Raw genomic sequence first — 27,675 nt, 5'->3', positions numbered from 1 at the left:
ATAAATTAAGAAAACTAAATGGAACCTTAAATTTATATCTATCAGAAGAAATCTCTACTATTTCATTTGAATGTCTGATAAAAAATGTGCAAGAATTTATTAAAGCAATCGAGAGGACTTCAATTTTATATTTAAAAAACTAATCAAATCATAAACCATTCAAATAAATAAAAAAAGGATTGTTTGGAGACTTAAAAAAATTTAAACAGTTGAATAAAAATATTTTTTCATGGGTCATGAAAGTTAAGGGGATAATTGTAATGAGCCATAGTAGAAGGTCTTTATCTTTAATAAAAGTTGAGGGGTAATTGTCACTGGCGGTCTTTGTAATTTATCCGAAAAATAATTTATCTGATGTTAGGAGTAAATGGGAATACACGTGGACGGTATAGATGTTTTTGAGGCCGCAAAACCAAGGAACCTTGGGCTAAATCATGACCCCTCTTTGGATTCAGTATCATTCATTACACAATATCATTTGACCCAAGGATCGCACGGTCGAGATCTTCTCTGGAATTACATAAGTTAGCACTAGAGAAATCATGAAGTGACGAATGATGAACACTTCAGCAAGCTACAAGACTTCCGACGACCTTTCGTGATTGGACTCCGATATCGCTCTCAAAGGGCTTCTCCTTCCGATTAATCCCCTTTTCTTCTTCTTCTTCAAACAAAGGAAAAAATCACAGATCATTCTACACACAGAGAAGTATGTCGTCTTATACTTCCGCTTTTTTATTTTTTTTTTAATTTTTTCTCCATCAAATTTTTAATTTTTTTTTCTTTTACTGAATGATTATTGTCTGCTGTTATAATTTTATTTTATTCTAGATCACTAACTATTTCATGTGTTTGGTAGGTTTTTTTGGGTCTTATTTACGTTTTCATTTTTCTTTTGTAGGCATTTACTAGTATTTCTTTGACAGGATTTCGACTTTTTTCGTCGTTCATATCTCGGATTCAAGGCTTCTGCAAGGACCTCGTTTAAGGTCCTCAAGGTATTAGTGTTATTGTTTTATTTTGTAATTTCTAAACCCTCCAAAGTCGAATTTTGAGCTTTAAAATTAAAGGAAGCGATCCTGTTTTGGGTTTGATCGCTTGTATTGCACCCTGGTCTGAACCTCATCTGTTTATTGGCAATGATGGTTGTTTCATCTGCCTTAAATAGGTTACTGGAGTCACTTCGCCTTTGATGTTTAGTTGATTCCCTATGTTATTTTAATATAATCATAATGGGTTATTGCTATTTAGCAAATGTTCTTTTGTTTTCATGCTTCACCCAACTGAATAGTTTAAATACAACCTCCAACTTTACAATTCTTCTCCGCCTTTCCCCTTCTTGATTCGTCCGTGGATGTCGAGTCCACCTTTTGTAGATGCATCAGACAATGATGTTAATTATACATCATTAATATGTGTTTTGTTTTCTAAATATTGTGATTCATTCGGGTTGTACAGCGTCTACAAACTTGTATAAGCTATGGAATCTTTGCTCATAATATAAAAATATGTTTGCGGTCTCACCTTTTTTTTTTGCAACATAGACCTGGAGATATGTATGGTTCTAGATGTATGGAATGTTTCCGTAGCATATGGAGGGCTTTACAAGTTCAATGGGAGAGGGTTTTTTTTTTTTAATTTTTTTTACAGTATTTGACACCAATATGGGGAAACATTTCTTCTATTATGATTATAATTTATTGCAGAAAATGTAGTCTGCTTCTATTTTTTGTTTTTACTTTTCATGTGCAGACTTGGTTGTTGTTTGGTTAGCCTCTTTAAGCTTTCACATGCAACAGTAATTGGGGCCTTTGGGTAATAGGAAAATATGCTATGCAGGCTCTGCTTCCTCAGGCTGTTCCGTGATGTTTATGGGGGAAGGGGAATAAAAGCAATTTAAAGGCAAAACATTGTGGACTTCACACAAATACCTTGTGGGTGATGTGCTTTAGAGGTGCCTTCTGTGGTTGCACTGACCTCCTATGGGAGGATCCTTATAGTTTTGGGTTCATGTGGAGAGACTGGTTCTAATTAATTTCAAGCACTAGCTGCTCTTAATGGCTTGATTTTGAAGGAAAAGCTCAAGATTGTTAAACTAATTGTAGGAAACTCGTGGATATTGTCTGTATGTGTGTTGTTTGGGGGTTGGGGTTATAAGAGAATGCCAGCCATCTCAGAGCATTGCCACAACCATGTTATGTTGTGTTTTTCCATTGCTTGCTGAATGGAGTCTAACAAGGTGATGGATGTTCTTGCCAAGTCAGGGGTTAGTTAGGATATAACACATTATTGTTGTTGTTGTTATTATTATTATTATCTCCCCAATTTTCTTCACTTCCTCGTTTATTTTAATATAACCAGTCGTTACTTGTTGGGAGAAATAAAATTGTTACTTACAAGTTGAAAGTAAGTAACATTTTGGAAAATTTAACTAACTAAATTATCTAAAAGTAGTGATTTTTTCTTTTTCTTTTTGGTGGACTTTTATGTGTTAAGGGTTTACACCACTCGTGTTTGTATGGTTTTACCGTTCTGATATTAAGGGTATCCACATGAAAACTAATTTTAGAATGTTGTTTCTAGTAGGCAGAGTTATGGGAGGGGGCACTACATGGATCTTTTTCTTTCTTTGAATGTTATTATAGAGTGAGAAGTAATATTATCTGCTGAATAAAACCAAGAATGGTGTTAAGGGATTTCTATTGTGGATCTTGTAATTAATAATTTAATATCCTTCTAACTACATTGTTTTGCTTTCTTTTTAGAGAGGAACTCTTACTTCAAGATAAAAGCAAGGAAAACAAGGCAAAAAAGGCTGCTGCTTGGCGAGGAATGCTTTCCTGCATGCCTGCTTGATATTATCTGTAATGGCTGGGATACTTAATGTATTTTCTCTCCTTTAAAAATTTCTTTGACATTTTCATATATTGGAATTCTAGCAGTTTTGTATTTGAGTGTAAGGATCTTCTCAAGGTGTTAGTGAATAATGCAGTATACACTCAATGATGTTCATATGTTTTAGACCTGTTATTGAGTGCTTTGATTACTACTTGCATTTCTTACCCTGTATATTTTCTTAGACACTGGATTTAATCCTTTCACTTTTAAAGTGATTTTTTTAGGAGCAACTTCATTCCATGATTCCACTAGCTGTGTAATTGATTTCCATAGACACAAGCATCTATTTGATGCAACCTTTGTTTATTCACTGAAATACATGGAACTTCTGGTTGCAGTCAGGTTCATCTTCAAATCTTCCAGAGACCACTGGAAGACCTTTTGCAACATCTTTTTCTGTTCAATCTGGTTCTGCTGGCCCTGTTTTTCATCACACTGGTTAGTAGTTTATGCCTGACCTTTTCAGCTATATATATTTTCATATTTGTTGTTACCCTACTTAAATTTTCATACTTCTTTTTTTTTGGTTAGGAACCATGCAAGGACTGCATAATATTCATGGGAGCTTCAATATTCCCAACATGCAAGGAACACTTGTATCAAGAAACTCAGCGATGAATGCTGTCCCTTCAAATGGTGTTCAACAGCCTGCAGGAAGTCTTTCTAATGGAAGATATACCTCAAACAATATTCCCATTGCTCTTTCCCAGGTGCTTACAGGCATTTGCTGCTATTGTAGCTATGTGATTACATAATTTTGCTTTGATGTTAACATCCAGTTTATTAGTGAGTCCCCCTTCTACTACATAGAGAATGGGGAACGAAAGGAAAGCAGTTCTAAATCCTGGTTTTGTTCATTTCATCCTTTTGATATGCAGATGGCTCATGGAAGCTCGCATGGACATTCGGGTGTCACAAGTAGAGGAGGTTTAATTGTTTTAGCAAGCCCTTAAGTTTTAAATTTGCATTATTTGAATGGTGCTTCTATTATCATTATGAGGCTTCCCTGACTTATACTGCCAGTATTAATAAGAGTTTTCTTGCAGGATTGGGAGTATCTCCAATTTTAGGAAACACAGGTCCACGAGTTACCAGCTCGGTGGGAAACATTATTGGTGGTGGCAGCAGCATGAGTAGGAGCTTAAGTTCTGGTGGAGGATTATCTGTACCTGCTCTTGCATCTCGCTTAAATTTAATGGGTGGCAATGGATCTGGGAACCTTGGTGTACAAGGACCTAACAGATTAATGAGTGGTGTGCTCCAACAAGGTAGTGGTTTTAATCTCATTATTGACTATATATTGGCTTGGCATTCACTTAATACCCTGTTATGCTAGTTGTCTTTTGTCATGTTCTGTTTACTTGTTTTATTAATGGACTCAACTGACTATGTTGAATGTTGGAATGTTTAGCCCTTTGGAAGCTAGTCGTGTACTGGAAAATATTGAGAATATATTTACATATGCTATATAGAACTTTTCCTTTTTTTTTTCTTTTTCTTTTAACTTCGTGGAAAGCTTCTTCTCCAGCCCAATAAAAAGGAGATTAAAACTCTGGTGATTCTTGTGTACTAAAATTAATGCAAAATTGGCATGGGAAATGGATAACAATTAATTTTCTTTTTGTATTAGAAATTGAAAAAGTCATCTCTCTCTCTCTCTATATTTGGTTGGCCATTTTTTGGATGATCATGATGTTCAAATCAAACTGTTATGATAGGCTTAATTTTATCATGAAGGCCTTGTTCGTTTTTTTGGATTATGGGATTGTGGTTCCCATTGATTGCTTTTCCCATGTTAGTTTTTCATGTTCATGTAGAATCCATAGAAAACTCCCAGGTGGGTGAGTAATTGTCTCACCTGGGGGAAGTTGACAAAATGTGTTGGGACAATTTTGCCCATTTTAACAATGACTTTTCATAGACAAAAGAGTCATTGTATAATTTACCTGAGAATCAAAAGAGCACAGGTAAGTTCACTTACCTAGGTAAATAGCTTTTTGAAAAATGAATGAGACTGAAGAACTTTCATTTTAATGTATCAACCTTCTTCAGTACTGTTCATTTATCAATTATGTTGCTTTTGATCAGGGTTTTAAAAGGTTAAAGGTGTAGTTGCGGGCTGATGGCTAAAAAAGGTGAGGCATAAACCTCAAGAATTTTTGAAATGATTAATTAAAGTTTATTAATAATAAAAAGAACATATGATAACTTAAGATAGAATAAATAGAATTTACAAGCATTCATAAAATAGAGTCTCTAAGTGACAAATTCTTGGCTTTTAGCATTCAACAAAATAATAGCTAATCAACTAACGAACATCATCAAAGTTTCTATTGCCAATGAGATATTCTAATGAATCATCCACATAATTGACATTGGATTTCTGGTTACCCAACTTGTTAGAGGAAAATAAACAACTTATTTGGTTTAATCTATGCAAAAAAAAACCAATAAAAAAGAAAAGAAATCCATCAGGAAGAGAGTCGAGAATAGATAAAATAATTTTCTTCTAGAGAAAATATGTAAATGGTCAAATATAAGATGTTAGGTTTCTATTTATCCAAACGCATAGATATTAAGAAAAATAATCCACTTGTTGACCTAGGATGAAGAGAGAATAGTGATGATTCTTTTTGGCCCTTGTTGCTTTGAACTCCTTAAAACCCCAAGAGAAACTAGGAAGTCTATTTGATTTATGGATTTTTATTTTAATCTTTTTATTTAGTCCATAATTACCAAAGTGTCCTTCCCATATGTTTTAAACTTAGAAAAAGTAAAACAATATTTTTTTTTTGTATTAAAAAACTCAATTGGCATAGGTTTTAGAGGCTTACTCCTTTCTACATTTCTTTTTTTTTTGGATCAATAACAACAACTTCATTAGTTATAAAAGAAAAGAGGGATTATGGATACAGGAGGGAAGATAAAATATCTTATCTCCCCAATAACAAAATAGAAAGAGAATACAAAAAGAAAAAAATTAAAAACTAGCCCAAAAGACAAACTCCCTATTAACCCCTTGCTTGGCCAACCCATCTGCAAATGAGTTGGCACTCCTCTTCACTTAGCTGTATTGTATCTCAATGTCCTTACACAACCATAAGAACTGTTTCTTTTCATTGTTATAGTTCCACAATCCACTGTCCTCTTTCTTCAACCAGCTAACCACCACCTTCGAATCACCTTCCAGGATCAAACGGTTGATATTTAATTCCTTTGCTCTTCGAATTCCTTCAAGCACTGCAAGGATCTCAGCCCTAAGAGAGTCACCTTCTCCAATAGGGCCAAAGAACAAAGAAATAACAATCCCTTCCTCATTCCTGAAAACTCCTCCAATCCCAGAGGGGCCCTGGATTCCTTACACTACTTCCATCAAAATTCAACTTTATAAAACCCAAGGGGGGAGGGGACCAAGAGGGACAAAGAGTCCTCTTGCACCTAGCAATGGAAGCAATCTCTTTCCAATTTCTTAGCAAGTCATCCACAGGAAAGTTTGAAAACAACTCCAAAGATTTTAGCCAATGGGCAGCCCTTAAAAGGATTAAATCTAACAATTGTTCCAGGGTTCTTTCCTTGTCTGAAAAAATACGTGAATTTCTTTCTTCCCACAGTGACCAACACACAATTGCCCTAATACTCCTCCACATAGTCTTCCCTCGCTTCTTAGGCCATCTGAAAAAAGGAGAGAACAAACTTTGGACACTCTCCAGAGGATTCCAAGAACACCCAAAATGGGAGAAAACCTACTCCCATACAATTTTAGTAACCATACAAGAGACCATGAGGTGGAAGTTGGATTCCCCATCATCTTTACAAAGAGCACATCTATTAGGAATTAGACAATAGTTGGGTCTCTTTCTCTGAAGTAAGTCAAATGTGTTTATTCTTTCCAGGAAAATTTCCCAACAAAAAAAACCAACCCGAGGAGGAATAGGCTTGCTCCATATTTCCTTAGTCGAAAAGGACAACCCAAAAGGGACAGAAGGCTGAGTTAAGGTTTCAAAGAATGAAGCACAAGAGAAAGAACCAGAGGTAGAAGGGGTCCAAAATTTGGTGTCTTCCTTATCGGGATTTAGGAAGATATTCTCAAGGGTGGCTAGCAAAGGTAACAAGCTGTCCAAATCTGTATCCCTAATGCTCTATGCAGGCCTAGGTTCCACCCAAAACCAGAAGTGGAGTCTGAAGGAACCAAGAAAGAAGAGGTAGGTTCATTTTTCAAGCTTGACAGAGCATACAAGGATGGAAACTGGTCCTTCAGAGGTGAATCCCCGACCCAAAGTTCTCAGAATTTTATTCGGTTACCAGAGTTTAGACCATACCTGATCCAAGGGGAAAAAAACTAGAAGTAGATTGTGAATGGATTTCCAAGGAGAATGATAGGGTTGCTGGTCGTGTTACAGAAGAAGAGTTGGTTCGAGGGAGCTCACCCTCCTAAAATGGACGAGAGAGAGAGGAAGAGAAGAAAAGAGGAGAGAGGAGAGGAACTCGGGACTATTTCATTCATGCCACTCAATTGATTGCTACAGATATTTATAACTGCCGATAGTGGCTTGTAACAACCCAATCGTGACCTGTAACAACCCAACAAACTCTGCTCAGATCTCTGGACGTGGACGGTGCGTGTAAACAAACCTCAGAGGAGGTGCTGCGCGCTTGAGTCGTGGGGTGTGCTGATCTGGGCCCGAAGTGTCCTGGGCCTGGCTCTCCATAACTGGGCCTGCTTCTAGGCCGGTCCTAACATCCCCTTCCCCATCAAGAACGACCTTGTCCTCAAGGTCGGTGATGGGGAACTGCTTCTGTAGCTGGTCAAAATCTTCCCAAGTAGCATCCTCCTGTGGCAGCCCCTTCCAAACAACCAAGACTTGTTTGTGAACCTTGCTGCCCTTCTTCACCCAACGGATGTCCTTAACATGCTGTGGTTGAAACACTTTCTCCGGCCTCTGTGAACGGCGGAAGCGTGGGACTGGTAACATCAGAGGTAGATAGGCAAGGCTTTAGGAGGCTAACATGGAATATGGGGTGCAATTGGCACTCTGTAGGGAGGTTCAGTCGGTAGGCAACAACCGCAATGCATTCAACCACCTGAAATGGCCTAAAGTACCAGGGAGATAATTTATGATTTGACCTTCTCGCTAGGGACACTTGCCTGTATGGTTGGAGTTTCAAGTATACCCAATCCCCAACAGAAAACTCCAATTCCCGGTGCTTCCTATCATAATCTATCTTCATACGTTGCTGGGCTTGCTGAAGATGGAACTTGAGGGTCTTGAGTATCTGGTCCCTTGTTGAAAGCTGGCTCTCAACTTCAACAACTGATGTTGTCCCCTTTTCATACGGCAGGATAGATGGGGGGTCACACCCATAGAGCACTTTGAAAGGGGTGGTTCCTGTTGATATTTGGATTGGAATGTAGTGTTATACCAGAACTCGGCCCATGGTAACCATTGAGCCCACTGTTTGGGCTTATCTCCCACAAAACACCGCAAATAGGTCTCTAAACATCGGTTGACTACCTCCGACTGCCCGTCCGTCTGTGGATGATAACTGGTCGAGTGAAGTAGGTGTACCCCTTGAGCGGTGAAGTAAGCTTGAGCCACCTCCCAAATGTAAGCTTGAGGGGAGTTACGTGGAGTTTGCCCACCTCCCGAATGCAAGCTTGAGCCACAGTGGATGCTGAATAAGGTTTGGAGAGGGCAATGACGTATTTACTCAGCCTGTCCACAACCACCAGCACTACTGACTTCCCTTGAGAGGTGGGAAATCCGGTTATGAAGTCCACAGTGACTTCTTCCCAAACTCTTTCTGGTATGGGTGGGGGTTGCAACAGTCCTGCTGGTGCCTGTGTGTTATACTTTTGCTGTTGGCAAGTAGCACATCTCGCTACATACTCTTGCACCATGCGCTTCATGCCTTTCCAATAATAGTGCGAGGCCAAACGTTTATAAGTACTAAGAGCCCCTGAATGTCCTCGTGCTGAGTCGTGAAAGAGTCGTAGTAAGTCCTGGTGATGGTTGGATCTGTCAGAAATCATCATTCTCCCTCTGTAAAGGAGAGCATCACCCTTCATGGTGTACCTATCGGTGCGAGCTGGTTCCTTAAGAACTTGGGCCTGATTCTGGGCTAGGTGAGTGTCATCGTGGGCTTCCTGCCTTAACTGGTCCATTAGGGTATAAGTTGGCTGTGACACCCCAGTGTTGTGAAGGGCTTCAACCTGTGAGAGTGCGTCGGTGACAGCATTAGAAGGTCCCGACTTGTACTCAATGCTAAAGTTGTACCCTAGTAACTTGTAGGCTCACTTTTGCTGGTCAAGGCCCATAATTATTTGCTCCAGCAGATGCTTGATGCTGCAGTGGTTCGTGCGCACAATGAATCTTCGGCCCAGGAGGTATGCCCTCCACTTCTGCACTGACAGTGCGATAGCCATGAGTTCTTTCTCATATGTGGACTTGGCTTGGGCCTGGGGAGAGAGGGCCTTGTTGTAGAAGGCCAATGGTCGGCCCTGCTGCATCAAGATTGTGCCTATCCCTTTGCCTGAGGCATCCGCTTCAACCACAAATTATAATGTGAAATCGGGAAGAGCCAATGTTGGAGGTGTGGTCACAACCTTCTTAAGTAACTGGAAGGCTTCATCAGCTTTCTGATTCCACTCAAATGCATGCTTCTCTAGTAGGCTGGTAAGTGGTGCAGCCAGGACTCCATAATCTTTAATGAAGCGGTGATAGTACCTAATAAGCCCAAGGAACCCCCTGAGGGCCTGTGGGGAGTTGGATCTAGCCCATGCGACCATGCAAGCAATCTTCTTTGGATCTGTATGTACCTGACCATTGGAGATGATGTGCCCCAAGTAGTTAATCTGGGTCTGCCTGAAGGAGCACTTAGAAGGTTTCGCAAATATCTGATGGCGGCGTAGTAAGCTTAATGTACACTGCAAATGGTCCAAGTGAGCAACCCAGTTTGGGCTGTAAACAAGTATATCATCAAAGAATACAAGCACAAATACCCGCAGATAAGGCTTAAAAATCTCATTCATGAGTCTTTGAAATGTCGATAGTGCATTAGTTAAACCAAAGGGCATCGCTAGGAATTCGAAATGCCCATCCAGTGTTTGGAATGCCGTCTTATGTATGTCATCCGGGTGCACTCGGATCTGGTGGTAACCCAATCGCGGATCCAGCTTAGAGAAATATTTGGCCTTGCCTAGCTCATCAAATAGCTCTTCAATATGAGGGATTGGATATCGATCTTTGACAGTGATATTGTTCAAAGCTTTGTAATCAACACAAAATCTTTAGCTTCCATCCTTCTTTTTTACCAAAATGACAGGGGATGAAAATGGGCTGCTACTGGGCTGGACAAAGCTCTTGTCTAGTAACTCTTTAACCATCCTTTCCACCTCTGTCCGCTGGTAATGGGGGTAACGGTAGGGTCTAACGTTGGTGGGTGGGGCCCCCGATTGTAGGGGAATCTTATGATCATGGGCTCTTGGGGCGGGAAGGGTAGTGGGCTCCTGGAAGATGTTAGCATAGGTTTGGATTAACAATTGAAGCTATTGTTTTTGTTCAGGGCTGAGGTTATCAGTTTCAGACGAAACAACTGTGGGCCCAAGTGGCATTGAGCCCATATTCATTAGTAGTGGGGTGGCATCGTACTGGCATTGTTTGGTTATAGCATCCAAGTCTTTTGTTGTTATGGGCTGACTCTTAACCCCTTTCAAGGTATAGGTGCGACCCTCTTGTGAAAATTGCATGGTCAACTCGGCCCAGTTACAAACCACAAGGCCCAAAAGCTGCAACCATTGTATTCCTAGGACCACGTCTGCTCCGAAAAATTCTAAGGGGTGCAAGTCTACCCTGAACTTGAACCTTGAGTTCGGCTGACTTGCATTTTCCGTCACAGGTAATTCGCTGGCCATTGGCCACATTGACTGCAAACATCGGGATGACCTCAATCATCAGTCCCAGTTGTCGGTCTAACCTGGAGGTTATAAAGTTTAAGGAACTCCCACTGTCAATCAAGATGGATACCTTCCTTCCTGAGATCTGGCCGTGAACCCGCATTGTTCGGGGGGCTTGATATCCAGACAGAGCCTGTAAGGAAATAACACATTATTCAACTTCGGGAACCACCTCCATCTGTTGAACCTCGGTGTCATCAGGGGGTGGGTCAGGGTCATCTTCTTCATCAACTTGCAGAAGGTAGACATGTTGGACCTTACATTTGTGCCCTGTGACGAATTTTTTGTCGCAATTATAGCACAACCCTTTTTCTCTTCGGGCCTGCATCTCTGTCCATGATAGCTTCCAGTAAGGTAAGGTCAGTGAGCCAGTTTTCTGGTTAGGCAGAATGGGCTTGGCAGTGGTGGTCACTGCATTGGTAGGGGTTGGAAGTAATGGGCCCGGATTGCGCTCAGTTTTCGGGTAGGGGTTCCTTTGTAATGGGCCCGCTGGAGGTCCTATAAACCTTCCCAGTTTCTTGAGCTGATCTAGCCTTTCTTCTTGTAATTTGGCTAAACCAATGTAGCTAGTTGCATGGTATTTACTTCAATTCTGATATCATCCCTCAATCCCCCTATGAAACAACCCACCAGAGTAGCCTCCGGCCAACCATGAACTCTTGTGGCCAACCGCTCAAACTCGTTTTGGTATTCTCTTACCGTATCCATTTGCCTTACTCTAGAGAGGGACTCATTGAAGTTCTCATAGCCAGAGGGTCCGAACCTCACACGTAGAGCCTCAGTGAGATCCAACTAGGTGGTTTGGGGATGGGTCTTCCGGTACCACTGGTACCACATAATTGCTTTGCCATCCATGTGAATGGCGGCAATGGGAACTCTTTGCTCAACAGGGGTCTCATGAAATTCAAAATACCTCTCAGCCCAGTATATCTAGGGAACGGGGTCATCACCTGAATACAGTGGGAAGTCGATCTTGGCGGCCTTGATAGGGAAGACTCCACTTCGCCGGCTTCCGTTGCTACTACTGGATCCCTCGACCTCTGAAGCTCTGGGTGTCGCTAACAGCTGTTCGAGCTAACCAACCAATGCTGAGAGTGTTTCCTTGATGTCTCTCAACTCGTTGGTGGTCTGCCACACTTCCCCTTCGATCCGGTCAATCCTCTCTTCAGCCACCGCCGTTCTAGTCGTCGGCATGGAAGCTAGGCTCTGATACCAACTGATAGTAGGGTTGTTGGTCGTGTTACAAAACAAGAGATGGTTCAAGGGAGCTCACCCTCCTGAAATGGACGAGAGAGAGAGAGAGGAAGAGGAGAAGAGGAGAGAGGAGAGGAACTCAGGACTATTTCATTCATGCCACTCAATTGATTGCTACAGATATTTATAACTGTCGATAGTGGCTTGTAACAACCCAATCGTGACCTGTAACAACCCAACAAACTCTGCTCAGATCTTTGGACGTGGACAGCGCATGTAAACAAACCTCAGAGGAGGTGCTGCGCTCCTGAGTCGTGGGGTGTGCTGATCTGGGCCCGAAGTGTCCTGGGCCTGGCTCTCCATAACTGGTCCTGCTTCTGGGCCGGTCCTAACAGAGAAGTAGCTGTAACCCTTGCCAAGATTCCAGGATCCCAACCATTGTCTTCCAGCCCATGTATGCTTGCCACAATCTCAGTCCACAATTTATCCCTTTCCAATGTAAACCTCCACAATCTCAGCTCCTTTCTACATTTCTTTCTAACAAAGCCTCAAGCCTCCAACCAGAATTATGAGGCTTAAGCCTTGAGACAAAATCTGAGACCCTTGTCTAAAGGTTTAAGCCTCTTAAAACAATGCTTTTGATGAATGGGTATGATTTTGGAATTGTGAATAAGAGAATCTTTAATGAGAAGAACAAATCAAAGGAGGAATTGATTGGAGCTAACAATAAGAACAACACATTGGATAAAAAAACTTTGGATCTTTTTCGAGAATTCTCAGCAAATGATGTAATAAGGTCTTGGACTTAAGTGGCACAAACAGTTAGACCTGTAGAAAGTGTAAGAATGGTTTGGAAACCTCCATCAGTTAACAAGGTAAAGCTAAGCTTCAATGGTATCTTCTAGCTTGTTGGGTAAGCCAGGAAGGGCAGGAATAGGTGTTTTCACTTTTCAGAAACCACCAAGGAGTGGCGGCGGCCCTGTTCTCAGAACCAATTGCTTTTGGAGATTCAGTCCAAGCTGAAATTATGGTTCTCTTACAAGAATTGAGGCTTGCAGTACAAATTGGAGTAAGGGAATTGGAAGTTGAAGGGCATTTACGGTTAGTCATCTCTTGGTCCAAGAATTTGAGCTCAACTCCAATTTTATAACCAAGTTTCTACCATTGCTTGGTGATCTGACAACCCTAATTAAAACATATGCAGCTGTGGCTATAAACAAGGCTAACTCTAAGAAATTGGAAAATCTACTGAATTCCTTCTCTCTTCGTTGGCAATTGATGATGGATCGAAACATTCAAATGAAGAATCCCCTAACCCGAGGCACACTAGAACCAAGTCAGAGGACTCGGAGGTTGGAGATAATGGTTGGGTTAGTTGCTACAATTCTGATAATGATGATTCAAAATCGATGGAAGGTTCCCTCATAGGAAGTATCAAAGAAAAAATGGGGGAGGATGAAGATGATGCAGTCTTGGAATAAAAAAATCTTGTTCGAAGGAGAAGAAAGATGGATTGAGTTGATCCTTGAGTCCTGACAGACCAATTAAATCCTTAGGAAGCAAGCTTGAGAAAATGGTGCCGAGAACAATCATGGTGGGTGAAACTATGCATTTGAATGAGGGATTGTCCAGATCCAAAGCTATACAAATACAAGGTATTTGTGAGGAGGTAGACAGTGAACACCAAAGGGTAAGTAGACGTACTTCAATTGGGGATGAGCAAAAGAGGTTGGGAGATCCTCACGAGTCAGTAAAGGTCATGGAAACACCACCCAACTTAAAGGAGACTTTAGGGGGCAGGCAACTCGAATTCAATTGAATAGGAAAAAACGACCAAGAGCGATGAACTACTAGTGAACCATCCTTCCTAGTGGCCATGTGTCGTTGTCAATTCGGTTTATGATCCTAATCCTTTCCTTGTGCTTGAAGTAGGTGTTCCAAAGGCTGTGCCAATTGTTGTTCTAGGGCCTGTGAAACAGAGAAGAGTGGTGGTGTTTATATTGGGAACTAGCCTAGGGTTAAAGGGGGAAGGAGTGGAGAAGAGGAAGAGAAGGAAAAAGGTGTATAATCTGGGAATTAACACAATGTTTGAGGCTTTAAAACAGAGAGAGGTGGAATCATGGCAAGAAGGTGGGGAAAATAAATCTAGAGAGGTTGAGGAAGGTAACCCAACTTTCAATGGGCAGAATTGTGAGGTGGAACTGTATAGAACTAGTGTGGAAGTTGAAGATCAGTAGCAGACTTTGTAGGAAAATTAGGTTTCAAAATCAAGGATCCAAATGATTTGAAAATCTACATTAACAAGTTGGAAGGAGGAAAAGCAAGAAAAAGGAAGTTAAGCAAAGCAGAAAGATTGAGACTAGATGCGGAAGGGGATAGAGTTCAGCCAGATATAATCCTGCTTCAAGAATCTAAATTGATGGAATTCAACAGTAGATGGGCGAGAAGTCTATGGAGGAGTAGGGGAATTAGTTGAGCCTTCGCTCCTTCCTAGGGTTTCTCAGGAGGTTTAATTGTATTATGGAGGAATGAAGTCTTGGAAGCTATAGAAGAGTTGATTGGAAAGTTCACAGTTTCTATAAAATTTAAATAGGTGGAGAATGGATTTGAATGGGTAATGACTAATGTTTATGGACCAAATGGTTACAGGGAGTGAAATGAAATGTGGGAAGAGCAAAGTGTGCCATTAAGGGGCTTTGGGAGGGTCCTTGGTGTGTTGGGGGTGATTTAATGTGATTAGATTCACAGAGGAGACCAATAACCCTAAGCGAAGGATAACAACTAGCATGAGGACGTTCAATGATTTTATTAATAATTATGAGTTGAAAGATGTGCTCCTCCTTAATCATAATGTTACTTGGCCCAACTTTCAGCTCAATCCAATTTGCTTTTGGCTGGATAGATTTCTTTTCTTGGTGGATTGGGAAGAGCATTGGGGCGTTTTAGTATTGAGGACTCTACCAAGGGTAACTTCTAATCATTAGCCAATCACAGTCTATAAAGAAGATTTGAGAGGATTAGGTTTGACACCCTTTAGATTTCAAAATATGTGGCTTAGCCACCCTAGCTTTATTCAGAAAGTCAAAGAATGGTGGGAAGGCAGATCGAAGGTGTTTTGGAGAGGAATGCTGTTTCATACGAAACTATAGTTCTTGAAATTGAAAATCAAGGAGTGGAATATAGAGTGTTTTGTAGAGTGTTTTGGGAGATAAGAATAAAGGAAACATGAATCTCTCTCTCTCTCTCTCTCTCTAAATAGGATTATAGGAAACAAGAGGTTTTGCACCAAATTAAAATTTTGGATGAGAAGGAATCTTTAGGTACCTTGGAGGTGGGAGACAGAGTTAAGGTGGTCGTTGAGGAAGCAACTAGAGGATATTCTACTTAAGGAAGAGATTAGTTGGAGGCAAAAGTCGAGGAGTAAGTTGATTAAAGAGGGAGACATGAACCCCAAATATTTTCATTCCTTGGCTAACGGTAGAAAAAGGATGAACACATTGTCTTGTCTGGAAGTTGATGGTGAGGTGGTTACCCAAACCAGGGAGATTGATAGGGCCTTTGTGGAACATTTTAAATCGATTTTTAGAAGGTTGTTAAGTGAAAGTTTTGGGATTGAAGGTTTGGATTGGGCTCGTTTCTCTGAGGATGTTAAAGTGTGGATAGAAAGACCCTTTGAAAGGGAAGAGATTAAGAAAGTTGTGTTCTCAATGGACGAATCCAAGGCGCCAGGGCTGGATGGGTTTACCATGGCTTTTTATTAGGATTGCTAGGATATAGTTGGGGGTGATTTGTTGGAGGTGTTTAAGGAATTCTTTGGAAGGGGAATTATTAATCCTAGCCTCAATGCTACTTTTATTGCTTTGATTCCAAAAAAGTTGGAGCTAATTATCCTAAGGATTTTAGATCAATAATCCTGGGAAACAATCTGGAAAAGATAGTTGGAAAGGTTTTGTCCCTTAGAATCAGACTAGTTCTCTCCTCAGTCTTGACAAATTAGGGTGCCTTTGTGCAAGGTAGACAAATTATCGGTCAAATACTAATTGCCAATGATTTGGTTGATTGGTTGTTTTTGATTGAGGTGTTAAGGCAATATGGGTTTGGGCGAGATGGTGCAAATGGATTTGGGGGTGCTTAAAGACTTGTCATTACTCGGTGTTAGTAAATGTACAATGATGGATTTCTTCTCTGCTAGGCATGGTATTAGACAAGTAGATCCTCTCTCTCCTTTTTTGTTCACATTAGTGGATGTTAAAAGTAGACTCACCTTAAGAGATGATTCGAGGTGCCTAGTTTGGGGTTGGAGAGTGGGGAGAGATAATGTGCCAATAACTCATTTACAGTTTGTAGATGATACCATCCTATTTTGTGAGGGAGATGAGTTAGATTGAATTATAAACCTAAAATGTTTGGTGCAATGTTTTGAGAGAATGTCAAATCTTAAAATCAACTTTGATAAGAGTTGCATAGTTAGGGAGATGAGTTAGATTGTGGAGTATGCTAACATTATAGGGTGCAATGTTGCTCATTGGCCTTTGACTTATTTAATATTACCTCTTGGAGGGTTATGGAATCCAGCTGTAGAAAGATTTTCTAAGAGACTAGCCAATTGGAAAAAGGGATACCTCTCCCTGGGTGGAAGAATAACACTCGTTAGATCGACCCTTTCCAACCTACCAGTTTGTTATTTGTTTGTCTTAAAGACTCTAGTAGGAGTGAGCAAAAGATTAGAGAAGCTAATGAGGGATTTTTTATGGGGTCAAGGGGAAGGTAAGAGGGACCATAGGATTAGTTGGGAGGTGGTTACTAGAGGAAAAGAGGAAGGAGGGCTGGGAATAGGTTATGTACAAAGGAGGGATACAACTCTCCTAGGGAAATGACTATGGAGAATGCTGCTAGATTGGAATAAACTGTGGGTAAAAGTGAGTAAGCATTCATGGGTTCTTGGACAATGGCTGAGATGCTGGAACTTCGGCTAGTGTGAATCGGGCCTCTCCTTGGAAAGCCATCAATGTGGTACTACCACTCTTTTCTCCTTTCATCAGATACAATCCTTGTAGTAGTAACAAAGTTAAATTTGGGGAACATATTTGGTTGGGTCCTCCTACTGAAGGAACAATTTCCATCATTAGTTGCACTTTCTTGCTCCAAAAAATGAGACCATTTCTAAATTCCTGGTTCCTTCAAATTTGAGTAACGGATTCAGTTGGAATTTGGGATTCTGGAGGGGTATAAGAGACTATGAACTCTAGAATGTACTCACCTTACTACAAAAGTTGGAAGAATATGTTTCTTGATCCATCTAAGCTAGATAACTGAATTTGGACTTTTACCCATTCAGGTTCCTTATCTTGTTCCTCTAAATTCTTGTCCCAACCCCCCCTCTAGCTCTTTGCTTTGTTTTTCAGTAAAGGAGGTTTGGTGCAGTGTTTTAAAAGCGCAAGGCGAGGCACATGCCTTTTTGAAGCAAGGTGCAAAAATAAAAAAATGTTAGAAAATTAAAATAAGCCAAAAAATAAAAAAATAAAAATATTAAACATAATAAAAAATATAAACTTAAATTTTAAAAGAAATGTTTTAAAAACCTATTATCTAAAATTAAAATACATAAACATAAGATGTAAAGCATATTCAAATGAGAATTTAAAAACAAAATCAAACATATAAAACATTTTCAAGCATGTAAAACCTCTAATCTCTTTTTTCACTCAATTGCATTACTTCAAGTAGCTAATGTAATGTAAAAGATATTACATTCTTGATTCTACGAGCTACCTTTGTGCCACGCCCCTTGAGGCAAGCCCAAACAAGTCCATGGTAGGTGTTAAATTCTTAGTTCTCACACAAAAAACAATGAATTTATAACTTTCATTGCCTTTTAAGAAGATATTTTATTGCAATGAATGAATGAACAACATTAACAAATAGGGGGGCCTTGAGGGGCATGGCACAAGGGTCTGGGTGCGGACTAGACCCAGCCGCTATGTTCGAAAAAAGCGAAAAAGCGCCAATTTTTCAAAAGGCGCACGCCTGGGCTGAGGCTGGTGCGCCTTTTGAAAGGGCTGTATCTAGGACCTAGGCGAGGCGCATGCCCTAAAATGCGCCTCGCCTGTGTGCCTAGGCGCGCCTTTTAAATCACTGGTTTGGTGTAAGCCTGTTCCTCCTAGAATTGGCGCTTTCTGTTGGGAAGTTGTTCATGAAAAGATTAATACTTCTAATCTACTCCAAAGAAAGTGACCAAATTGGTGTTTATCCCCTCATTGGTGTACCTTGTGCAAGGCCAATGGTGAGAACTGTTATCACTTATCCTTTGTTCATTTACTTATTTTATTTGGGAATGGTCTCTCGCCTTGTTTGGGTGTTGGTGGCTCCCTCCAGCAAATGTTGGATCCCTCTTTCTCCAATTAGCAAAGAAAAGGGGAAGAATTATGTGGAGATGTTTAAGAGCGGCAATATTATAGACCATATGGGAAGAAAGGAACTCCAGAATTTTTCTAGAGAAGGAGAAGCAAGGAAGAATTAATGGAGTTGATCCTTATCAGAGTGGTACATTGGCTGGAATCCTTGCATTACCTTTTCCAATGTGTCAATGGATGGATTCTTTAGGAAGTGGAAGTAAGTGGCTAGTTCATGCTCAACGTAGCCCATCACCAATTTTTCTGGTCTCCTCTGGGAAGAGGGTTTGTTAAACTAAATTTTGATTGCAGCAGCTTGGGAAACTCAGGTTTATCAGGTATTGGTGAAGTGTTTAAAGAAGAGGAGGGCAGAATCCTAGCTCTCTACTTGGAACCAGTAGGGGAGGTGGACTCCCTTAGAGCATAAGTATTGGCTCTAATGGAAGGTGTTCAAAGTGCAAAAGGCTTGAACATTAGGAAGCTGATTGTTGAGGGAGATTCCAAACTGGTAGTAAGCTGGTTACAAGGAGAAGATTCAAAATTCTGGATCTATAGCAATGAAAAGAAGAAAGCAAGGTGGTTGACATGAGTATGGAAATCTCCTTCAATTGGGTTAAACGTTGTGCTAACTCATTAGCTGATGTATTAGCAAAAGAAGGGGTGGGGAGAGAATCTTTATTCTGGGCACTCTTGTAATTGAAGGAAAGATGGGGGAGAGACATGAGGTTTTATTTCTCATTGACTGAATCTTCTTTCTCCTGTACTTTATTTTGTACACCTTTGATCTATTAATGAGTTGAAAATATTGCTGTTATTGATGAAAAAAATTTCCAGCTTGGCTCCTTGGAAATACAGACATGTCTTCAGGGAAATTGACACCCTAGCAAAGAGATTCAATTCTACTTTTGGCTGGATAAGGACTACAAATGGGTTGGCAGATGTTTTGGCAAAGCAAGGAGTTGACAGACCTAGTTTGTTTTGGCCAAAATTGTAATCTGATGTACTTTGGACCGTTGGGAACCTGTTAGCTTTTTTTGAACTTGTAACTGTGGCTTGGAAGTTATTTGGGGATGACATCCCTGTCCTCAACTAGTATTATCTACTGCTTTGATTAATTCTAATAAAATAAGTTATTTTCTGCTGATAAAAAAAGATTTTGGAATTGTGATCCATTTTAGATGTGTTAGCAATTGGATATAGTTGCTTGTGTGTGTGTGTGTGTTTCCACCGGGGGGGGGTTGAGGTTTGGGACATCCTATGCATGTGCCTAGCAATTGAATGCGCATGATGAATGGGTATGATATTGGACAAAATGATGGCTATCCATCGTCATTTCTGATTCTTACATCTTTGTGTTCTGCTCGAAACAACCTGTTTTGTAGTTTATTCTAGCTTTACTGGATGTTGACCAACAAAAAAAAACTTAACTGGACAATGGGGGTGGAAAGACTGGTGATTGATAATTCTGATTCGTACATCTTTGTGTTCTGCTTGAAACAACCTGTTTTGTAGTTTATTCTAGCTTTACTGGTTGTTGATCAACAAAAAAAAACTTTACTGGACAATGGGGGTGGAAAGACTAGTGATTGAAGGTGATTTAAACTTGTGATAAGCTGGCTGATGAAAGGTGATAATGTGTTATCAATGTATATGAATGAGATCAAAAGATTTAGATACCTCTCACGATAGATGCAAATAACTTTACAATGGGTTCAAAGATCTGCTAATGGATTGGCTGATTGTCTTGCTAAACAAGGGTTAACTAGGGGACAATTATTTTGGGCTCACTTGTAAACTGCAGAGATTGGACTTGATTGCTTGCTGTAAGATTGTAAAGTTCAGTGGGGGTTCAGGGAGAAGCCATGATTTCTCTCTTCCATGTACTAATGTTGTAACGAGAAAGATGATGAAGACAATGAATCTAGTGACGAAGATATTTGAGTAGAGATGAAACTTGTGTTATTGAGAGATCTGTTGATTTGGAGACCATGGTGATTACGGAGGTGGAGGTGAGTAAGTCTCTGGGTCTATTCTTTAGGTCAAGAGGAACTTGTGCGGAGAACCTTTAAGGATCTAGAAGAGAAATATGGAAAGCCTAAGAGGAGTAAGGGTTGAAGATAATCATGATGTCCTGTGTCAGCTGGACCTGTAGGGGCTCTCAATGAAGAGAGTGAAGAGTCATTTGCATGTCAGATTTTTAAGAACACGGTTTTGGAGCTAGAGAGGATTAATTTAAGAATTTCAGAAAGGCTCCTCTTGCAGTGAGAAGATTCAGAAGCCATAGAAAACATCGAAATGTTCTCTAGGTTCAAAAGTTTTTACTAGATTGAAGGGGGGGGGGGGGTTGGACCAAGCAAGAAGGTTATGGAATCAATGGAAGTTCTTAAGACGAAGTACAGAGTTCATGTTCTGGATTGTTTTTCTCAGATTGCTGGATATTTGGTGTCTGATGGGGTTTTGTTTTCTTTGTTTTTCGGCCGGACTGGTTTTTTGCTTGTTTGAGCTTGTTGTATGGAAGTTGTTATTTGTTGGGTTGTATGGTTGTCTGGGTTTGGATGTTTGTTAGGCTGCCCTTTGGTTGGAGAATTTATCATCTGGGCTTTTTTCTTTTGCTTGGTTGTTTTTTAGTTTTGTAGTTTGGTTGGGAGTACATGTGTTTTTTCTTTCTCTTGGGTGACTTCTGGTCACCTTCCTTCTTTTATTTCTTTTAATAAATTTTATTTTATTAAAAATGAATATGTACATTATTTGTTTATATAAATAAATTAATGTTCTTTGTTGCTGATAAAAAAATGTTCACTCTCTTTCCATAAATAAAAGGTCTTTAGCATAATTATTATCAACATTGGTGCCTGGGAATGGTTTAGGTACATTCACCATAACTTGCGAGGAGTTGTATGGTTGTAAGATATGTCATAGTCTCCACCTTTCCTCCATTAATGCCTTAGGGGCTGTTTAATAAAGGATGAAGTTGCTGAACTGTAAGATTTATTGCTTTGTCTTTAGTTGTTAAAATAATTGAATAACAAAACTTTCAAGGATATAGCAGTCTATCCAACTTCAGTTTCAGCCATTAAGGAGCCCACAACCTGCTTAAAATCTTATTCAGTAGAAGACAAAGTGATATGCTTTTCAAATCAGCATATTCAGCTGTTATCAAATGGCCCCTTAGTGTTTTGATACTAGATTTTAAGCAACCTGAAACCTATTCTATGATTTTATTGGTGATTTTTAATGTAATTTGTTCATGATTGAAGCTTTTCTGCATCTTGTGAAGATAAGGTGATTTGGTCAAGAGAATATCTAGACGTCCTCTTTGCTGCTTGATTTGATTTACCAGGACTTACGGTCTTAAGCTTTCTTCTTCATTGTATGTCTCTACATTCCTGTATGTAGGGCTTCATTTAAGTATATTATTTCACAAGTCCTTCATAACATTTGTTGCTAAGCTAACCCAATAATCTATTATGTTGGACAGTAAAATCTGGTTGCTCTCATGGTTTGGTGTGATTATTTATTGATTTACTACTTATATATGGTATTTATCTGCTATAGTAAGTAACATGTACTGAATTCAGCACCACAGGTGATATCTATGCTAGGAAATTCTTATTCTGCTGCTGGAGGTCCACTGTCCCAAAACCAAGTGCAAGCAGGGAATAACCAATTAAGATCTATGGGAATGCTAAATGATGTCAACTCCAATGAAAATTCTCCTTTTGACATTAATGATTTCCCTCAGTTGACTGGACGTCCTAGTTCTGCTGGAGGTCCTCAAGGACAACTAGGTAGTTAATAATTTAACTTTTTCTACTATTGGATTCTTGTTTGGAGTTGCTTCTCCTGCAACATGATATAGTTTTACCTACTCACTTGCAGGTTCACTACGAAAGCAAAGCGTTGGTGTTGTCCAACAAAACCAAGAATTTAGCATTCAAAATGAAGATTTTCCAGCTTTACCTGGTCTTAAAGGTGCTTTTTCTATTGTTTTTTGGATCTAGACTGAAAAGATGATGTTCTTTGTGCGATTGATATTACTTGCTTTCAGAATGTCTTGTTGCCATAAATTATATTTCATTCTTGGTCTAGTATTGTTTTTGAGGTATTTTATCTTTGCTTGTGGGAAAGAAATAAGAAAGTTTTGGTTTTAGTTATTTTTCATTCTCTTCACCCACACTGCATTTATTTATGGAATAAATAAAAATAGAGGTTGAGAAAGTTTTTCTTTCCTCTTGTCAATTGTGGCACTATTCATTTATTTATGTCAGGAAACAAAGGGTGAAAAGTAAGCGGGATTTTTCATAATCCAGATTATGAAATTCTCATATCTTAAAGTACTTGTAGTAACAAAGACACATGAACAGCTTATGCATCCAAAAATGTACATTGTAGATCCTAGGAATTGGACCATCAAGGAATTTGAATTCTTGTTAGCTGCTTCCTTAAAGAAGAAAGAATAATAGAAAACTAAAAATCCAAGTATTTTGGTTAAGTTTAGATGTTGCACTAATTTCAAAATTAAAAAGAAAAAGAAAAACTAATTTCAGAGGCTGAGGGGCATGTAGGAAACATCCAGTACAATCTTGGTGAATTATGCATGATCCTGAAAAGGATGACCTACCATCTTACATGGAGTAGTCAAGCTGTAACTTCAGTGGATGCTTGACAAGGACCTGGTTTTCTCAGGAGTATGTGGTCCTCTCCAAGATAAGGGTTAAACCGTTGTTGTGCAATCTGGCTCCACTGGCCAAGGATATTCAACGAGGAGAGATTATGGCACTTATTCAGGTGTTGAGGTTGATGCATGCTGTAGATATGTTGGATTTCTTTTGGTGGGGGGGGGGATATAGGGTTGCCCAAATGTTGTTATTGGATGGGTGAAAGGATTATGAGGGCCCCTGCACCTGTGACACCACATCAGGAATGCAAGATTTCTGGCTTATAGAGAGTTCAATATCTATTCAGATTGATTGAAGATCAGCTAACTCATCGGATGTCTTGTTTATTCTATTTTTAAGTTTCTTTTTGCTGATCAATAAAAAGCACAATCCTATCTCTGAATCTCACTTATTCTATTTTTTTTCCTGTTAATGTACTCTGCTCTTCCACTTCTGCTGTAGAATCTGCATTTATGATAAAATAATGTTTTGTCTGTGTTCAATCATAACAGAGATCTTTTGAGCTTTGACTGTACCGAATGGTTTATCTCTTGGTCCCGCTTAACATATTTGTTATTTATTGTGTTGTCGTAGCTATTTGAATAATTTCTACAATGGGTTTATATGATGTTATCCTAATTCGTATTGTAATTTGGTGCAATATCATTTTGTCATAATCCATTTTACATTTCAATGTTGTATTTTTCAGTTCTCTTTATCTCAAGTCTTGACACAACTTTCATGCATTTTGACTACACCTGGAATGCATGTTTTTCTTTCCACTAGGATGAGGAATTTAGGATTGTACATTGGTATTGATTTGTCTGTAATTGTTATGAAGGTGGGAACAATGATTATGGAATGGATCTGCACCAAAAAGAACAACTTAATGACAATGCAATGTCTATGTTGCATTCCCAACACTTCTCTGTGAGTCATGTTTGATGGAAAATTGTGTTTCCTTGTGTTTTGTGTGAAAGTTATTATGTCTTATTTTTCAACTTTAGTTTAGCCTCGTAATTTCTTGCTTAAATTATATAGATGGCGAGATCTCCTGGCTTCAGCTTAGGAGGGACATATTCATCTCATCGCCAGCAACAACAGCAACATACTGCATCAGCAGGTAGTGGTGGTGTATCCTTTGCTTCTGCAAACAATCAAGATCTTCTGCATTTACATGGTTCTGATATATTTCCATCCCGCTCAAGCTATCACTCACAGGTTCGATCTTTGGTTTTTATGCAAAATATCTTTGCAGTTCTTAGCCTTGGCTACATTCCAAAGTTGCCTATTTGATTGCTTGTATATTTATTTCTTCTCTTTGTTTCTCTTCTCATAGGTTCAGAGTGGCCCACCAAACATTGGGTTAAGACCTGTGAACTCCCCAAATTCAGTTTCTGGTCTAGGGTCATATGACCAGCTTATTCAGCAGTATCAACAGCTTCAAAGCCAGTCCCAGTTTCGACTACAACAAATTTCGGCTGTGGGTCAGTCATATAGGGATCAGAGTGTGAAGCCAATGCAGACAGTGGCTGATCGATTTGGTTTGCTTGGTTTGTTGAGTGTCATAAGGATGAATAATCCTGATTTGACCTCCCTTGCTCTAGGAACTGATCTGACAACATTAGGGCTAAATTTGAGTTCAACTAATGACATTCACAAAAGATTTGCTTCGCCTTGGTCAGATGAACCTGCCAAGGGGGAGCCTGAGTACACCTTGCCAGAGTGTTACTATGCAGAACTGCCACCTGTGCTACATGTGAGCTATTCTGACCATTAAATGAGAGTATCCCCAACCCCATTAACTCCAAAAAAGAAAAAAAAAACTGATCTTTGTTGTGGTGGTTGCAGCAAGGGTATTTTGCAAAATTCCAGCTAGAGACATTGTTTTATATCTTTTACAGGTGTGCTTCCCCTTCCCCTTTCCCTTTCTAAATCTCTCATTTCCTTATGTCTTCCTTTGATAATTTCACTGACTTGGTAGATCATACATCTAATATGAGATATTTTCTTCTGTGGTTACAGTATGCCAAAAGATGAGGCCCAGTTGTATGCTGCCAATGAATTGTATGTACATTCTATGTTTATCTATTTGGTTCTCTATATTCTGTCCTTGACATCGCCAAATTATTCTTGTGAAAAACTCCCTTCAAGGTCCATTGGCCTTGTGTTCCTAGTATTTCTAATCATTATTCATGAAAAGAGGGATTGTAATGGTCCTTTAACTGATCATTGACGTTATTATTGCAGTAGCCCCCCCAAATGGATTGTGTTGCTAATTAGACGACTTTTTTTCTGTATTCTTGGATGCAGTTGCTAATAGCAGCATTTTACATCTCGGCCTTGTAGGTACACAAGAGGGTGGTTCTATCACAAAGAGCTTCGGCTATGGTTCATAAGGGTTCCAAATATGGAGCCTTTGGTTAAGACTAACACATACGAAAGAGGATCTTATCTCTGTTTTGATCCAAACACATGGGAGACAGTTCGAAAGGTGTGCACAAGAACACTTGCATGTTGGTTTTTAGATTTCAAAACCCATAATCATAACCGGTTGACTAATCAAGCCTTCCATATTGTTTGGTTGCAGGATAACTTTATACTTTATTACGAATTGGTAGAGAAGAGGCCAACCCTACCTCAACACTAGCATTTTTTTTTTCTTTTTTATTTTTCCAAAATGTAAATTTCAGTAACAATTGGCAACTTTTAGTAGGATATCATCTTCTTTTTTTATTATTTTTTTCTTTTGTTTTTCATTTGGCCGTTGTAGTCTTATTTGACCTATTTTGGCATATTCAAAAAGGAATTAGTCTTCGCAGTTCTACCTTGAAGGCCTGAACTCATCTTATGCTGGGTTTGTTGCTAAACTTGCAATCATGATACCAAACACAGGCATTCCAGCATTCTTTTTTATTTGTTTTAGTTTTTGTTTTGTTTTTTGTTTTTGTTTTTTATTTTTTTTATTTTTTCATTTGAGTATTGTGGTTAAGGGAGGTGCTGGACCTTATGGATTATGTTATTGTAAGGGGGGCTAATTTGCTATTAACATCATAGGTTTTTTCTATAAGCCACAACGTTTGAGCAGGATGTATTTATTCATGTTTAAATTTTAAAAGCTCACGAGTGTTGTGGACGTGATGTACCTAGTGGTGTTTGGATATACGAATTCGATTCTTTCTATTGATAAACGGAATATGTTTTCAGGGTTGAGTATACCTAATTGGATATGCTAATCCATTATAAACGAATTGGATACGAGTTCAACTCGGATTGGATCCGATCCGTTCGTAATTTTCCCGTCAATTGAAGTCAGGGATGAACTTGCATTGAGCTATTCATCCCTAAAAAATTTACTCAGCTAGTGATGTAGTAATCTAATTGGTTGAACAATTATGCCTTATTTAGCCTGGTTAATAGGTTATAGTTTTTGTTTTGTGTGGTTTAGGCTTTTAGCCATTCCATCATTAATAGCAAAACTCTCATTTACTATGTGTGATGCATAAAGTTTATAATTAGTAAATTCAATGTAAGTTGAAAATTAATTAATTTCTTAAAAACTTTAATTGAAGTTTCTATTTGGATTTGGATTTGAAGTTTCAACCTGTACTGGATTTTGATGTGGTTAGATCCAACAGTTGTAACGCCAAAGACATTGCCAATTTTCTGTCTTTTTTTTTTTTTACTTTTACATGGTTTTTTTATTTTTATCATATGATTTATGATGCCACGGACCTAGATGGTGTATCAGTGTATGTAATATTGGAAAAATATATAGACTACAGTAACAGATTTTTTATAAACATATCCATGAATCTTTTCGTAGTGAATTAATATAGAATTAATTTTTTAGAGAATTGATAATATTATAGAATACTTTGGTTATAAATGCACCAAACAAATTTATTTATTTAAATATTCTTAATATTATTAGACATCTAATCATATATTAATATTTATATTTAGTTTCAATATTAAACAGAATTTCTATTACAATAATCAGAGCATTTAACCTACTAAATAAAATGACAATAGAGTTACTAATTCCTTTGAGTACTCCTGTTAATTTTTTTTTGTTTTAAAAATTCAAAAAATACAGAAAAGTCGTGTCTTGGTTATTAAAAATGGGATAACTATATTTTATACACATAATGATGTGAAATCTATGATACAGAAAGACATGATACCGAATTAACCCATCAAAAACCCCAATTTTTTATTTTTAATGAAAACCCAATTGATTGGTTACCACTTTTATATGATGCCTCTTTAATTTTTTGAAGCCCTTTGTATATGATGCCTATTGATTGATTACAAAATTTTCCAGTATTATGTATTTTCAGCATCATAGTCGAACCCATCTAATAAAGATGCCAGATTGTTCCATGTGCCACCCCATAAAAGGTGATACTCATAGCAGAGATCCACATCCGATTTGAAAGGATTATTGATTTATTATCTTTGGCAGTTATTATCTTTGAATTCGAACTTTCAAATTGTTGTCAACTTTCAACCTACAGCTTGCTAGCTTGCACTTTGGGGTAGTGACACATAACCCCTCCAAAATTTCTTTTGTGAC

General features: G+C 38.9%; 1 protein-coding gene and 1 non-coding gene across 3 annotated transcripts; one reads left to right on the top strand and one right to left on the bottom strand.

Annotated features, from left to right (window-relative positions):
- Positions 1-549: 549 nt before the first annotated feature.
- LOC104612719 (putative NOT transcription complex subunit VIP2) lies at positions 550-26,219 on the top strand. Of its 2 annotated transcripts, none has more exons than XM_010280267.3 (16): positions 550-709; positions 927-998; positions 2,766-2,885; positions 3,237-3,336; positions 3,430-3,608; positions 3,777-3,825; positions 3,945-4,166; positions 22,017-22,226; positions 22,318-22,410; positions 23,938-24,026; positions 24,138-24,317; positions 24,436-24,855; positions 24,948-25,000; positions 25,122-25,163; positions 25,446-25,590; positions 25,687-26,219. In XM_010280267.3, the coding sequence occupies exons 3-16, from the start codon at positions 2,868-2,870 to the stop codon at positions 25,744-25,746; spliced, it is 1,860 nt and encodes a 619-aa protein (XP_010278569.1). In that variant the 5' UTR covers positions 550-709; positions 927-998; positions 2,766-2,867; the 3' UTR covers positions 25,747-26,219. The 2 variants fall into 2 exon arrangements, with proteins under 2 accessions (XP_010278569.1, XP_010278568.1); XM_010280266.3 differs by having other exon boundaries at positions 902-998.
- On the bottom strand, positions 3,256-3,336 carry LOC148790675 (small nucleolar RNA snoR35). The gene has a single exon (XR_016078198.1). It is a non-coding gene; the product is annotated as a small nucleolar RNA snoR35 (small nucleolar RNA).
- Positions 26,220-27,675: the final 1,456 nt, after the last annotated feature.

This window comes from Nelumbo nucifera, chromosome 6 (assembly GCF_055504915.1).
Source record: "Nelumbo nucifera cultivar China Antique chromosome 6, China Antique-T2T, whole genome shotgun sequence".
In the NCBI taxonomy this organism is placed as follows: Eukaryota; Viridiplantae; Streptophyta; class Magnoliopsida; order Proteales; family Nelumbonaceae; genus Nelumbo; species Nelumbo nucifera.
The sequence above is the reverse complement of the archived record's forward strand: the minus strand, read 5'-3'. Positions and strand labels throughout refer to the sequence as shown.

Coding starts and splice junctions, on each gene's coding strand:
- LOC104612719 (XM_010280267.3), top strand. Junction 24,318..24,435: donor GCTCAAGCTATCACTCACAG/GTTCGATCTTTG, acceptor CTCTTCTCATAG/GTTCAGAGTGGCCCACCAAA. Junction 24,856..24,947: donor AACTGCCACCTGTGCTACAT/GTGAGCTATTCT, acceptor TGGTGGTTGCAG/CAAGGGTATTTTGCAAAATT.